The sequence below is a fragment of the Schistocerca americana genome, chromosome 2, assembly GCF_021461395.2.
Source record: "Schistocerca americana isolate TAMUIC-IGC-003095 chromosome 2, iqSchAmer2.1, whole genome shotgun sequence".
Lineage (NCBI taxonomy): Eukaryota > Metazoa > Arthropoda > Insecta > Orthoptera > Acrididae > Schistocerca > Schistocerca americana.
The window spans coordinates 784,671,065-784,687,848 of record NC_060120.1 but is presented as its reverse complement, the minus strand read 5'-3'; the positions used below and the strand labels follow the sequence as shown (position 1 = coordinate 784,687,848).

General features: G+C 45.9%; 1 protein-coding gene across 2 annotated transcripts in view; it reads left to right on the top strand.

Annotated features, from left to right (window-relative positions):
• Nucleotides 1-2,520: 2,520 nt before the first annotated feature.
• The window catches only part of LOC124595210 (rap1 GTPase-activating protein 1), a 143,996-nt gene continuing 129,732 nt past the window's right edge, over nt 2,521-16,784 (top strand). For both annotated transcript variants that reach the window (XM_047133850.1, XM_047133849.1), the window contains exon 1: nt 2,521-2,706. In XM_047133850.1, coding sequence (XP_046989806.1) covers nt 2,530-2,706 — 177 coding nt within the window. In that variant the 5' untranslated portion in view covers nt 2,521-2,529. The remainder of the gene's footprint in view (nt 2,707-16,784) is intronic.

The window sequence follows — 16,784 nt, the reverse complement described above, 5'->3', positions numbered from 1 at the left end:
TTTGAACTCGCGCCATCTTGCCGATTCCCCTAAGAGGTCGAGCCTGCTGTGCCTCTGCACTGAAGGGACCATTGGCCGTCCTCGCCTTAGTTATGTATGTGGTGTCTGTTCTATCACGCATGTTCTTAAGAACAGTCACCACAAATATAAATACAAAAGCATTTCAAAATGCCGTTACCAGTTTACACCATCCATGTGCTATCAGAGCCCATGAAAGCACATGCTGCTAGTAGTGACTAAAGTTCCCATTGTGTTATGCGGACGGCTGAATTTTGAAGCGCTTTTGTTGTTCTCGTAGCAAGAAAATAATTCGATATTACACACAGAATATTTCTCTCTTTGTCGCAGGTTATCGCTGATTGCGCGTTTCGGCACTTAGACATCCTCTTTTTTTTTTAAGTCTCATTTTGTTCACTTTTGTTCGTTGCATCTGCTCGAGGCGGACGTCGTAAGACATCCTTTTAAGTTCGTTGTTGATCCATTAACTCAGTTTTTTATTACAGAGGGTAACTAAACCCTCTGACCGAACACGCTGAGCTACCGTGCCGGCGCCTCAGATGATGTTTGTTGCTCTTGAGTTACAGACTTCACCGTTTCAGATACGCTCACCACTGTGCGTTTCTCAGTCCATGAAAAAAATTAAATGAGCGCATGGCGTCGTTGGCCGGGAGGCCCCAACCGGGGAAGTTCGACTACCAAGAGCAAGTCTTATTTCAGTCGGCGCCACTTGCGCGCCGGTGATGAGGATGAAAGGATGATGAGCAGAACGCAACACCCAGACCCCGAGCGGAGAGAATCTCCAACCCGGCCGGCAATCGAACCCGGGACCGCTTGCATGGGAGGCGAGCACGTTACCACCCAGCTGAGTAGACAGACTCAGTGCTTGAAATGATGTCGGCACTGGCTGTGCCAAAAACCTGTCTCTGTGCCAAACACATATCTGTTACGTCGAAGATAGGCGTTTGGTACAGTCATTGCTGGTCTAATTTCACGAACTAAGAAGCAGTGTTGGCGGCGCTATGAACTGGATAACTCAGGACCAACAAACACGATCTAAGGATGGCTGAGTGCCAAAACACTTAATGAGAAGTAATAACGCGCGACAAAGCGAGAAAAACTTTATGTGAAAGAGCATAAACATGATTGCTGACCTCTACAAAAACCTCCTGTCTTCCATTATTCGATATTATGTTGTCGTATTGGATGCAACTGATAAACAATATCGTGTCTCTCTCTCTCTCTCTCTCTCTCTCTCTCTCTCTCTCTCTCTGTTTTATTCGATCCACTACACAGTTCCATGGTTACGCGAGCAGTATAAGGCACATTCATTTGCCACTAATGCAGTCGAAATGTAAAATAAAGCGCCGCGTATAAAGGCCATTGCTTTACCAATTTGTGTGCTGCAGTGAAGGACATGTTTCGTTGCTGCCTTGAATGAGGGCGTGTCCAGTATGCTTCCAGTTTCTCGCACAGGTCCATTTCTCTAGTACTATCTGACTGGACGTTCCAAAAGTTTAGTATTGCGGTGATTTCCTACGAAGTGGTGACCGAAAGTAGCCTTTCAAAGCGGTTTGTTTTCTGTCTGATGGAGCATAAAACGAATTTCATCTGAAAGGTCAGCTGTCGCCACTAAATGCACGTCCAGTTCCGGTATTGATGTTTAAATTCTAGTCTTCCTCGCCGATAAACAGCGTGAACCAGGCGCCTGGTGGAGATACCCATACGGAGGTCATCGACGAGACGATTTTGGTAGCCCCGTGGTTCATCTGGGCAGTCACTTGGTTAGCAGTTGCTAACCCGTTGCAGTTGCTAGTCCGTACACATCTCCGCATCCGTCGTTCACCTCTGTTATCTATCGCCCGTCATGCACCACACTTGCCTCGGCGCCGGTTTTGGATAGGGCCATTTTGCCACGCAGAGTATACTTTAACCAAGTTTACATATTTAGCGGTTTAGCAAATCCTTCCACCCTTGGCCCGAAAGCCGATTATATCCTACTGGTCGTCACACAGATCGCTCCCTTTCTGTAATACGACAACGACTGCACTGTTTTCGGCGTCCCCCCATGACACCGCTTTACATATTCTCCACTGCTAGTGCTGCCAACTGCCGACTGTGAGTGGTTACTGCATTTTTGAGATCGAACATAGGCGGTGATCACATAAATGTTACAGGACCCTCTCTCGAGTGATAAGTGGTGGTAACATAATACTCCCTTGGCTTAAGCTCGAAGTTTCTTTTCCTTAGAATGACAAGTTGAGAATGAGCATATGATTTTTCTGTGTTTTTTGCAGATTGGCGTACACGTAAGAGTACTGGCTATTGACTGGAGCTGTTTGTCCGTAGACGCCGTCTGCGGCTGGGTCCGCGGGCAGCGGCGCATCGGCGGGGTCGGCGACGTCCGCTCCCGGAGGCGGGGTGTCGGCCCCCGCGGCGGCGGCGGTGGCGGCAGCGGCAGCGGCGAGCGCCAACAGCGCGGCGTCGCGGCGCCTGCTGCAGGAGGCGCTGTCGCGGCCGGCGCCCTACCCCATGATCGTGGCGCCGCCCGGCTACTGGGTCGACGGCCACGACCACGACTGCGCGTTCGACGCGCGCGGCAACCCCGTGCTGCCGCAGCCGCCGCAGCCCGCCGCGCCGCAGGCGCACCGCTACAAGATCGAGACCGACGAGACGGCCAAGTGCTACCGGAGGTTCTTCGTCGGACTCGTGAGTACCCTACCCCTCTACTGCTAGCCTTCGTCGGTGGAAAGTGTTGTGGCCCGAGGTCAAGATAAACTTAGTCGTCGTCCAAACCACCTGCCGGTTGCCCTTCTATGAGGTGTTACTGGACAGCGATAGTAAGGGACCTGTCAAAAGTACCGTGATCTGGCTTTACATACTGCACCCGGCACTTCTCCTCAGTTATCGAAACCGCTGCACCAGTAAATAACCTATCACTTGACACTAAGGGAGGTGAACAGCTCCACCAACCAAAGAACTGTCACTGGGAAGATGGGAAGGAACGGGCGTCAGTAGTCAACAGATGAATCGTAAATCTGAACTAAACGTCTGATTTTTACCATACACCAACTACTTCTGAAGCTCCATGTCTATGTATCAGTGAGAAAATTCTTACGTCAATACTCCTAGCTCAGCGGTCACTGGAGGAGCTGAATAGGATCTACAGTAGAGTCGAGGATGTTTGGCGGGAATATTGGAACTGGTCCTCTTCAAACTATTACTGCAGTGGTCGATATTCCGAAACCTCTCCTGAGATCTGGTTATTCCGCCAGAAGAGTGGTCCAAATGGCTCCAAGCACTATGGGCCTTAACATCTGAGGTCATCAGTCCCCTAGACTTAGAACTACTTAAACCTAACTAACCTAAGGACATGCCACACATCCATGCCCGAGGCAGGATTCGAACCTACGACCGTAGCAGCCGCGGGGTTCCGGACTGAATCGCCTAGAACCGCTCGGCCACAGCGGCCGGCCCAGAAGAGTAGAGACGAATATCCCAGCAGAGGGGTGGAAACGTACGCTATCGAGGAACATGACGTAATCGTTGAAGATCACAAAGGAACTTCTGAGTTGCTGGCTGCGCAATGTTTCTCAATAAAGACCGGAAGAGTGGTGTACTCACCCCACCGCGTCCAATGACGCCAACGGCAGAGGATGTCGGGTGGTGCAAATGGGGCTGACGGGATTTGTTTTACGTTTACGTCGTGTTTCTCAATGGTGTACCCGCTATTCCTCTGCGTTTCAGCCCATCAGAGATCTATATTTACATAAAACGACTGCCTGCATGCCTCCGAACGATACCTAATCTCTCTAATCTCGTCTCCATGATCCTTACGCGGAAGTACGTTGGCGGCAATAGAATCGTTCTGCAGTCGGCCTCAAACACTGATCTGATAAATTTTCTCAGTAGTCGTCCTCAAAAGGAACTTCGTCTTCCCTCCAGTGATTCTCATTTAAGTTCCCGATGCATCTCCGTATACTTACGTGAGATGTTAGATCTCTGGAGAGGGATCGGAACGCCAACCACTGAAGTGTTTGTGGAGAGATATTACTTTGCGTAATTGCTCCACGAAAGTTGGAGACTTGTATAATGTTTACGTGCTCGAAAGCCTAAGTTAATGGACTGCAGGTAGTGTGTTAATTACAAATTTCTCCAATACTACACACTAGATGAAGTCTTAGCAGAGACCACCATGGGGTGGTCAAATTAATGCTGGATTCGCTTGTTTATTCTAATTGATACGTGGACTGTTTATTTTGGGCAGGGTGATGCAAAACGTTCCATCCGAATGCATGTCATCTGAGAGTTGTACACGTTCAACCATCGACCAGCTTACCTGTAGAAAACCACGTACAGTTATCATAGTGGAAGGGCGAGCATCAAGAAATGTTACAATCAATCAGGGATTTCGATCTGACTAAATAATGGTGTTCCGTACAGCTCATTACGCAACGATACGACATTTTCCCATTATCAGTGAGTATTCATCGACATAGATTCAACATAATGGCACGGCCGAAGAGCCTTTGTAATTCACTAATGTGCATTTCACGTAGCATTTTGCTTCGAAGCTCCCGTGGGTGGCACAATATCGAACTGGCCACTTCGGTAATCTCTTCGCGCAGTTCTTTACGTTTCGCACGATGTCAAGAGCACAAAGAAACAGCAGCAAATAGTATAGATTTTTATGTACTACCGATGTGGATTCTAAGAAGTGCATCGCATGAAGTGCATTTTGACTGTGCTACACAAGTGCAGTGCATTCATGATAAATTACAATACGAATCTATTGTCTCGACGTTCGAGGGAGATGGCACGTTAGTTAACTTACGATGCCAGAGATCTTCATTTTGGATATGGCGTTTCGGATCCCCCCGTCCGGCCATCCATCTTCAGAATTTTTTTTTTTCTGAATAGATTTTTCCCTCCTAGTCTTCCGCAAACCGACGTAATATTCCGTCTCTAATGTCCTCGTCGTCGACGGTGCGTTCCTTCTTCCATTGTTTCGACAGAATGTTTGTTAATCGTTCTCAGAAGACTCTTTCTCGCTCTAATTATCTCCTCCTTAACAGCCTACAACAGACTACAACGACTGAGCTACGACACGAAGTATTCGTTTCTATACCGACAGCATTGAATACTTCTTCAGTAAAAAAATTCGATCAAAGCGATGTGATCTGCAACTGTTGAGAAAACTGCGAGGTCCCTTGCAGGCTGGGAGACTGTTTACAGGTTAACTTGCAGTCGTACTACAGATAGCTGTAAGAGAACCATGCATTTGAAGTAGCGCATGCAAAATTCATCTGGAGCTTTTCTACTTTCGCCCTTCGTACCTCCACAGTGCGCGGCTATTGTGCCGCCAACACCCATTTGTTGCGCGGGCCATAACGCGCGCGCACCTTTTACGGACTGAGAGATCTCGGCTGTGCGGAAACGGGTACACACGGCCGCTGCCGCCGCCCCGCGGCGTGCACTCACCACTGGCACGCCAGTCGCTACCTGTGGCGCCAGCACTGCCGCCATTGTGCACGTTTCTGGGCCTCGGGCGTGCCGGCGCAGCCGCTCGCCAGATAATGACTCCGCGGCTCGCCTGCCCCCACAAAGGAGCTGCTTCACCCCAAGAAGGTCGCCTTGCCTTCAGACGCACTGGCGCTACTATATAGCTGCCTGCTTTCACCAACGTGCCACATGCTTCGTGCAAGCCGCTGTACAGTGGACGTCGTGCCTGTATTATCGATGTTCTATCCCAATCGCGTATTGAGCAACTGAAAAAAGTCAGACTACATGGCCCTGGTACGTACTCTAATCTCTCTGATTCTCATTATCCACAAGAGATGTACAGGGCGTTTTAGCTGCCCCTACCGATACGTTTTATGCAACCCGCAAAGCCTTCAAATATCACTCGCAAGATTTTCATATTCTCTCGCTCCCTACACGCAAACTATTAGTCCTACAGACAAAATGAACGGGTCGTTTTGTAGGAAATTTAATGTAGTTAAATTTTTTACTGCTATACATTCTCTCTAGAGGACGTAGTTTTCGAATTGTGCAAGGGAAAGGTACGAGAGTAACCTTCAAACGGGTTTTTATTTAATAACGGCGCTAGATGTACATTATCGGATAATTTGTTGGAGTTACTCATTTCATTTCAACATCATAGCCATCGTCTCTCTTCTGAAAGCTAAACCTGTATCAAATTAAATTATACACCCAATGCTGCAAAAATGTTTTCTCTACAAGACGTAGTTTCCGATTATTCAAGAAAAACGTACAAAAGTAACCTACAAACGCGTTCTTCTGGAATAACTCGAAATCTGTGGCCTCCAGCAGTAGTAAATAGTGTCGGAAGTTCCATGCGGCTTTTCGCAGATGATGGTTTAGTATATAGAGAAGTTGCACCATTAGAAAATTGTAGCGAAATCGGGAAGATCTGCAGCGGATAGGCACTTGGTGCAGGGAGTGGCAACTGACCCTTAACATAGACAAATGTAATGTATTGCGAATACATAGAAAGAAGGATCCTTTATTGTATGGTTATATGATAGCGGAACAAACACTGGTAGCAGTTACTTCTGTAAAATATCTGGGAGTATGTGTGCGGAAAGATTTGAAGTGGAATGATCATATAAAATTAATTGTTGGTAAGGCGGGTGCCAGGTTAAGATTCATTGGGAGAGTCCTTAGAAAACGTAGTCCATCAACAAAGGAGGTGGCTTAGAAAACACTCCTTCGACCTATACTTGAGTATTGCTCATCATTGTGGGATCCGTACCAGGTCGGGTTGACAGAGGAGATAGAGAAGATCCAAAGAAGAGCGGCGCGTTTCGTCACAGGGTTATTTGGTAAGCGTGATAGCGTTAGGGAGATGTTTAGCAAACTCAAGTGGCAGACTCTGCAAGAGAGGCGCTCTGCATCGCGGTGTAGCTTGCTGTCCAGGTTTCGAGAGGGTGCGTTTCTGAATGAATATGTTACTTCCCCCTACTTATACCTCCCGAGAGCATCACGAATGTGAAATTAGAGAGATTCGAGCGCGCACGGAGGCTTTCCGGCAGTCGTTCATCCCGCAAACGCCGGCCGGTGTGGCCAAGCGGTTAAAGGCGCTACAGTCTGGAACCGCGTGACCGCTACGGTCGCAGGTTCGAATCCTGCCTCGGGCATGGATGTGTGTGATGTCCTTAGGTTAGTTAGGTTTAAGTAGTTCTAAGTTCTAGGGGACTGATGACCTTAGAAGTTAAGTCCCATAGTGCTCAGAGCCATTTGAACCATTTTTTTTCTTCCCGCAAACCATACGCGACTGGAACAGGAAAGGGAGGTAATGATAATGGCACGTAAAGTGCCCTCCGCCACACACCGTTGGGTGGCTTGCGGAGTATAAATGTAGATGTAGATGTAGATCTAAGTACAGAATTTAACTACATTAAATTTCCTACAAAGAGGTCCCGTTTATCTTTTTTGTAGGACTAATGGTTTTCACGTAGCGACCGAGAGACTATGAAAAACTTGCGTGTGGTTTTTGAAGGCATTGTGGGTTGTGTAAGACCTATAGTAGGGACAGCTGAATCGCCCTGTATAGTGGTCGCAGCAGATTGGTTGCAAAGTGTTCCCTATATTTATTCGGTTTGGTTTCGCGAGAACTAATCGTCCTTCTTGCGAGGGATCCCATTTAAGTTCGCCATGCATTTCTATTACATTTGCGTATGGGCTACACTGCGCTGTTACGATCCTACCCATAGCAGCCCAGTTCTGAATTCGATATCTCAAAAAGCCTATTTTCTACCTCATCTGATAAGTCATTTATCTTCACATCATCAGCTGATTTCGGTGATGTGCCATTTTCTGGTACTTCGTAATTTTACAAAGTCGCCCTGTATGAGTATTCAAAGTATGTCATTTTCATATATAAATGCAGATGTAATAGACTCGAGCGAGAACAACGTTTCACACTCTTCAGCCATTTGAAAACGGTACTATCGTAATGGTGCACGTGATTTAATAAAGAACTTACGACAAATTGCACAGAACACTGGTCTTGAGTTGACACTGTCCACTCAACAATGAACAGCAGTTCAAAGATCCACCGACAACGCGCAGCTGACCGAAGTTATCCATATTTTCTGCGGACCTGGTGCCCAATTATTATCTTACCTTAGCGAGTTTAAATAACAATAACAGCTTCCATACTGAACATTCTCTGAATACTTTGGTATTATTTATACAGTTGACAGCCGGGGGAATGTTGGTCTCGTTCGAGTCTATTATGCCAGCAATTATGAAAATGACAGACGCATTTTGCGTGCACCCAGAAATGGTGATTTTGCAATGTTGCAGTGGTATAATGGCTGGCTCTGAGCACTATGGGACTTAACATCTGGGGTCATCAGTCCCCTAGAACTTAGAACTACTTAAACCTAACTAACCTAAGGACATCACACAACACCCAGCCGTCACGAGGCAGAGAAAATCCCTGACCCCGCCGGGAATCGAACCCGGGAACCCGGGCGTGGGAAGCGAGAACGCTACCGCACGACCACGAGCTGCGGGCGCAGTGGTATAAGGAAGCATTAGAAAATGCTGCATCGCTGAAATCAGTTGATAGTGTAAAATAAATGACAGTAATGGTAATAGAGCCAAGGTGATAAATGGAACTGTTTATAGTAAATTGGTGCCTGTGGCATCTGATACGGTTCGATGTTCGTTGTCATACCTTCTTCATTAGGACTCCAGAATACTATAGCAATAGAATTAGTCTCACAAGAATCTCGTACGTCATTTTCTTTACCGATGCACTGAGTTTTCCGGAACCCTCTCAACAATTTCAAGCCTTTCATTAGCATTCCTTATACGTCAATTTTAATATCGGTTTTTAGTATTGTCCCAAAATACGCCCACGATGTGACGTGCTCAAGTTGTTCCCCATTAATCTCGTGATCGGATTATTTCTCTTTGTCATAGTCATTATGCACTTTTCAATCGAGTTGCCATTTATTACGCCAAGTGGGAATTTTCTCCAAGTCTTTCTGGGTTTCTTTACAATCGAACAACGACGGTTGAAGTAGCCTGCGATATAAAAACTAGGAAGGATGTGCGAAGAAATAAGTGTGATGAAAACGCAGAAATGACAGGCTTTCATACTACGAAGAAGTGAAGGACAGTGTCAGATCAGCTGACAGTCAGTAGTTCATAAAAGTACTAGGACGTGACTCGTATTGTTGTTCTTTCTCTTCTACTTCTTCGTCTTAGCACCTGAGAAACATCCCTTTCCGCTTTTTCCTTTCCGCCCTACTCACATACTGACCGCGGGGCTCTGCACATCGCACCTTTACCCACTTGTTTTCGTTCCGTTACTCCATATTCCAAACTTCCATATTTCACGCTTTCCGCGGGGGGTAATTAAGCGTACTGTACAACGAACAGGGCGCTTAGAGGCGAACTGTGTCCATCTGCACAGGGACGGGGCTCTGTGCGGTTTGCACAAGAAGATTAGCATAATTCTCATTTCCATCTGATTAAGCGTGGGCATGGTCGCGTTCATATGAGTAAAACACATTGGAGAGAATACTAATTTCTGGACGCCCGGTGGCCCGCAAATTACGGGTCTTGCTAATGCCTCACGGCGTGTGTGTGTGTGTGTGTGTGTGTGTGTGTGTGTGTGTGTGTGCGTGCGGAGTGGCGGGGGGCGATCGCCTTGAGCCGCATTGGCCAGCGGTGTCTCATCACGGCGGACTACCTGTTCGCTGCTGCGCGCAGCATTGTGCAGTGAAATTTGCGATTGGCGTCTCTTGTTATACAGAATGTAACGGTTATAATTGTACACATTTTTAAATGCGGTACATTAATATGTACGGTTGCTTTTTTCTCTGTGTGGAACAGTCTTCCGACAAACACATCACAAACTTCACGACTTGATGTTTTCTGCACGGCCGTAACTGCACCACTAAGAAGACTACGCCAATCACTATAGACTAATCGTTTTGCGCCCATGCGTTCACACTTCAACACCTGAAATGCTGCCTAGGGGAGAATAAGTGCTAATGGATTGCTCTTGCCACACGTACTTAGAGATTCTAGCCAATCTGAAAACACCGAGCTTGTAAAAGCTATAATTATTATAAATGAACATAAATAGTCTCGACCGCAAAAAACTACTTTGTGATAACCGTTTCATTCAATTTGTTACCATCTTCATAGCTCATACCATGATGGTCGGAGTAGGAGTTACGATTCCAAGAATGTCACCGGTTGACGTTCTGGGAGTCATAACACCTGCTCCGTTCACCGCCAAACATCATGATATGAGGTCTGAAGATGGTCAAAAAAAAAAAAAAATGGTTCAAATGGCTCTGAGCACTATGGGACTCAACATCTCAGGTCATAAGTCCCCTAGAACTTAGAACTACTTAAACCTAACTAACCTAAGGACATCACACACATCCATGCCCGTGGCAGGATTCGAACCTGCGACCGTAGCAGTCCCACGGTTCCGGACTGCGCGCCTAGAACCGCGAGACCACCGCGGCCGGCAAGATGGTCAAAAACTGACCGAAACCCGTTAGCACAAAATAAACATTTTTTTGCGGTCGAGTCTACTTATGTTCATTTTTAACTACTTTTTGCCACACGGATGTCTCCAGGAGAAATGCTCTCAAAAATTGCTATAATTATTAGTCTGCAAATGGCGTAAAATGTTAAAATGTGTGTCAAATCTTATGGGACTTAACTGCTAAGGTCATCAGTCCCTAAGCTTACACACTACTTAACCAAAATTATCCTATGGACGAACACACACACCCATGCCCGAGGGAGGACTCGAACTTCAGCCGGGATCAGCCGCACAGTCCATGACTGCAGCGCCTAGACCGCTCGGCTAATCCCGCGCGGCACAAATGACGTAAATACTGATTGAATGTCACCAATAAAACGTCAGCACTTACACCCGTCACACCCTGTTTTATTACTTTCTGCACACTGGTACGATTCTGTGTTTCATTTATTTCCTTGTCATATCCCTCTCTTGTCCTTCCTTAAACTTTTACGTTGAAACCAGAACGGCGCAGACGCGTTGTGCACAAGCTGTGTCGAAAATAGTGGGCAATACTTGGGCACGAAACTCCCTGAAGAAGAGACAATATCAAAATAGGACCGAAATTTTTTATTTACACCTGTTCGTTGAAAACCTGATGATCGAGCTTTCACTTTGTAATACATACAGGAAATAAACACCGAAATACCGACATCTGTTCAAACAGTACAGTTCCTGAAATGTTTAGTTTCCAACTCATGAGAAAGCCATTTTATACTATCCAATCTGCGTAGGTTTCTTTTGACGTTATAATGGGTAGGTAGAACTGCACCAGTTCTTTATTGGCAGGCTCGGTTAAATCCATGTGACTCCTTAATGTGAGGTTGGACTAAGTCTACAGTTTACGCAATACCTGTGAATGTTCATATCGCGCGTGTGAAGCAAGTAAATGACACAGTACCCTCTATACTGGGCAACAATTGTAAAATTGTTTTCCACCGTGCTTGGAGCACAACGTGGCGACAATTTGAAGACAGTGTTCCGTTCAACAGCGACTGTCTCGAAAATTTGGCGTTAAGTATTATTAAAATTTTGTAAAATTCTGACGTGTAATGGACAGGTTTCTACAGAGTGGCTTTGTAAATGATTGAAACGGAAGAATATAATAGTGGAGTACAGGTATTTCTTTCTTTTTCTGCTTCACAAACGATGCAGAAACATATTACTATTAAAAATCTCGCGAATTCTTGTGTGTCACTAAGGACGTCGTAATTAAGCAACTTGGTATAATTTATTAAATTCTCAGTGTAAATTTCTCTCTCTCTCTCTCTCTCTCTCTCTCTCTCTCTCTCTCTGTGTGTGTGTGTGTGTGTGTGTGTGTGTGTGTGTGTGTGTGTGTGTGTGTGTGTGTCATACTAACCGGTAAAGCGAAAGATTTCGAACATCGTGCCCTGGTTTGCGTCGAGAAACTGAATCGGATTTGTGATTTTTCCTTAAGTTAATAATATTGCGATTTGATGTCTTTACGCTCAAGAACTTGGCAGTCGTGCTGCCTTCGCATATCGGCTTTACGCGCTTTGCGTGTCGAGCTGCCCAATCAGCTACGAGACTTAATTACAATGTTGCCAGGTTGCACGTAGGCAGATTCGATGTTCAGCGACATTGCGTGAGTTTAGAGCTGGACAAATTAAACTCCCTGATATATGTCAAACTTAGCACAAGCTAACTTTACTTTCCTCTGTCTGTTTCCAACAAATTATGTAGGGTGGGGTCCACAGTCTACACGCAATCAGCAGTACTAAGTCAGAAAATTTATGAGTTGTATTCATGCGACTTTATTTCTACCTCGCTTACAAGCTTTGCAGAGTATGTACATCTCTTGCCTATATCTTTTCTTGTCACGCTGCCTCATTAATTTCTACTGTCATTCGATGGCTTTTTTAGAGCACCTACGAGTTCATATAGAAACTATCAATCTTACAGTAATGGTTAAAGGATAGTTGCTGTGAGGTATCTGGCAGTGATATCCGTTTTCAGATGTGTGAGATCTCAAGTACATATGCATCTAGCTGCCTCCTATCGAAACGGGAAGAAGTTAGGAAAGTTTAAAAAATCCTGTAACATGATTTTTTTTTGTACAAACTAACGCTTTTAACACAGTCATCAATGTTCCACTAATGCGTAATAAAAACAATTCTGTTAAAACAAGATTGTCTTTCAGATAGTTGCTGCCCAGACTTACATTACACGCACATTTGTTAGTGGTTAAGTACACAAGGTTCGAGAGAATTGAGATCAAGAACTTAATTCTTTCTGCGACGTGGCTGACGTAGATCCTCGTTCTGATTATGGCGGAGTGTAACCAGCGTTACTGGTTGAAGTTTACTCTGGTTGGAAACTGCAAATTTTCCTCAATTAAGGCAGTAAGCAACGGAAAGATCTTGTTGGGCTAGGTGGCTCAGGTAAAGTGTCAGATTACAAATTCATCGGTTCACGGTTCAACCCTCGGTGAGACATCGGGTATTTATCTGCCACTTAACATTTCTTTCACCACTGGCAATATTTTTCATGTGCAAAATGCCGTACTGCTTCGTGGTTGGGAATCCGTGTTAAACTGGTGTTCCCCCTATTGCTGTCTGAATAAGACAGATCAAAAGTCGAAGAAAAGCAAAGGCATACCACCTCCAAAAGGACTATGTTTAGTAAAGCAATGTGGTGTTTAAGCAGTCTTTCGGATTCGTGACAGCTGTTAGTTTCACAACCTGGCGGCAGACACCTGACTGTACCCGTCCAGTGCGGCCGTACAAACTGAGTGATCAAAATACCACGGGAAGGATTTCTCCGTGCCCTAACGCGAGTGTAGATTTTTAAGCCAGGGGCAGTCAACCTTTTTTTACTAATGGTCCATGTCGGTACCTCTTGTTAGTAGTAAAATTTTCTAATCCGCACGCTGTTCCACGGTACTGATGATTTGCGTAGTAGGCTTGTAACTTAATAAAATTTATAAAGTAGAGTTACAAGAAGTTAAAGCATACAGTAATAATAATAATAATAATTACTTTCCAAATAACTTGTTAAAATTTGGTGAAAAGCAGGCAGAGTAAGAACTGGAACAGCCACTAGTGGCCGGTGGAGATCAGATTGACCACCACAGTATACAGTAAGTACACGGTATACAGTAAGTATGATTTTTTCGTGTTTTATTAAATCAAACTATGCGTTTCGGACCCTCTGGTTCCAGCATCTGGTGCAAATGATTTTAGTACATCATCTACTCCTGCTCTTCAGTGAGGTGGTGCGAAATGTTTTTCTGTTGTAAGAAGGTTACATATTAAGTTTCAAAATTCGCAAATAAAGTAAAAGAAGGAAAGTAAAAGGAAACCCAGTGATCAGGCACTGAAGGCCACACGAAAGTCGACCGACCGCCGTGTCATCCCCAGTTATTCATCATCGCATCCGGATCGGCACATCGCACTCCCTGCCGTTGTCGATGTTTCGACCTTGGAACCGCTACCTCTCGTCTATCTGGTAGTTACTCGCCATCATGGGGCTGACTGCACCCCAGTCCTCCCACCAAGGAAAAATCCCTGGAAATACGGGGATCGAACCCTGGTCCCCCGCATGAGAGTCTGTCACGTTGACTTTTTTTTTTTACTTGATCACCAATGGCTTTATTCGAGTTCGAGACGAGAGCGGGTCAGAGAATCACGCCGTTCGTGGGATGCTGGGGTTGGATGCCGTACAGGGGCGAGGCCTTCGAAATCGCCGGCAGACAAACGCATGAACTAAAACGTAAATACAGAATAAAACACAAATTCGACCGTGCGATTCCCCCTGCTCAGATTCGGGTATTCAGGTCGCAGGCCTGGAAATGTTGGTACGGCACACCGTTCCGGGAACGATGGTACACATGTAAAGAACGTAGGAGATTGTGTACTAATTAATTATGGGGGGAGCGGGGGGCGGGTATTTTTGATCACGCTGCGCAGATAGTTGGGGAGCATTCGTACGTACTGTGAGCTTCCAGTATATAACATTAAAAATCAAATGTGGGGATAAATGAGAAGTGTGTGGAAGGAGTATAAGATTGGGATGGAACGTTGCTGGCGGGGCGCAGTGGTAGCAGGCCAATCAGTACACGCTGGGTTACGCACCGAACGGTGTGTTTCATAGTGCATGAAAGGCAGTGTTCGTCAGTGTCCTCGCTTGGGTAACTTGTGTTAAGTGGCGACGCAGCCAGACCGATACATGTATTCGCTGGCTGCTCGGAAACTCGTTGTTGACATTGTAGCTCTGATGCCAGGCGGAAGCAAAAGTGCACGGACAGTCTTCCACACTGTCGACCATTGGACTTCCGGCCGTTGTGCCTCCAGCACGTTGCGGGGTGTGCTTACTTATAAAACATTCTCGATCACGGGACAACTACAATCTTGTGATCGAGGATGTTGACGTGACACAATGTATCTAATGAAGAGTTCTATGTGACTGAAGTAACGCTGCCTTTGAAAATGACGTAAAGTGGAAACGCGTAAGGTTGTTGGAAAAATAAAAGTGTGGCCTAGACATAACAGAAGTTGTCAAAAGTGCGTCCTAATGGTCTCGAGTCTCACAGCATTTTCATGAAAATTGCAGAAAATCAACGCCTCCTGAAAATAAAATGTTACAAATTTTTCTTCCAGGATTTTTCGCTAAGTTTTTCACTGTTTCCCGTGTTAGTTCCCGGTATTTGGTCCTGAATTTCGAAACTTAATACCTAACCTTCTCGCAACAAGAACGTACGTATCACCTCGCTCAATAGCAGAAATAATGTATTACTCATAAAACGATCTGCACCTAATGCTGGACCCACGGGGCTCCGAAGGGCTCGTGTAATGCAGCAGAATACGAAATAATTGTGACTGAAACCGTTATTATTCTTAGTTCCTGTGTGCTGAATAAAGACACGTCCTCGATTGCAAAATATGGATGAAACTAGATCACAGAAAATATTTCTACAGGCGTAAACCGCCTACGGGACGACCAGAAGCGTCGACAGACGTGAGTGAGTCAGCCACCGATCTGAATATGTGGCATCAGACACCCCTTTCTACAAGCCCTGTACGGGCTGCGTGCACCACATAATCTGCAGCGGTCGCTGACTGATATAACATTAAGTGTCGTTTCAAGGCTCTCGGACATTCAGTGTATTTTGCTGACACGAGCAAAATGTTCGATTAGCGGCCAATCTCTTTAAAAGACTCGTTGTGGCAAACTGGCGGTGGAACTGCCGGACGAGATTGCGGTGGGATTGTTGGTAGGCAGCAGGCTAAATGGTGAGTGTGAGAACTTCGTGTCAGCACTTGTTACGACAGCGAGAATGGACTCCACGTGTCGTCCCAGGGGACACCTGCTTAATGAAAGTGTAACGCAATTTTTGGTAACCGGTGCCACCGGTGTTATTAATGTTGGCTAAACTCGATTAGGCAGATTAATAATTAGGCAGGTACGCTCGTTTCAGAGCCACAAGCAGCGCCTGAGGACGCTGCGTAATGAAACCCTGTACCTGCGAGAGAATAGTGGCCAGGGCAGTGTGTGTGTTTGTGTGTGCGCGCGTGTGCGTGTGTGTAGAAGGAGGGGCGCAGGGGAGGCTTGTTGGCGCTGCAGCTAAATAAAAGCTCCAGGTCCCTCACGTTCTACATAAAACATTCGGCGCCGTCTCTATGAGATCTGTGCCCTGTTAAAGAGAATGTCTCTGCTGAATTATGTAGCAGGTCTACCGGTGCGCAGAGGGGAAGAATATTAATCTGCTGCCCAAAACGAACTGGTTTATTCCTAAATGAAAATATTAAAAGAGAGGAGAAAATTCGTTGATGAATCTGTATGCACTTTATAGCCTAATGGATAAGCGAAGCTTTCTGCGCAGTACATGGTGTTTATGTTTGAGCTTAATTCGAAATATAAAGCTCCCCGTCTTCAGGCCACAAGTGACCCATCGGTGCCGGTCGGGGTGGCCGAGTGGTTCTAGGCACTACGGTCTGGAACCGCGCGACCGCTACGGTCGCAGTTTCGAATCCTGCCTCGGGCATGGATGTGTGTGATGTCCTTAGATTAGTTAGGTTTAAGTGGTTCTAAGTTCTACGGGACTAATGACCTCAGAAGTTAAGTCCCACGTACTCTGAGCCATTTGAACAATTTGGCCCATCGGGACTATTTGACCGCCGTATCATCCTCAGCTGAGGATGCTGATAGGAGGGTCGTGTGGTCAGCACACCGCTCTCCCGGTCGT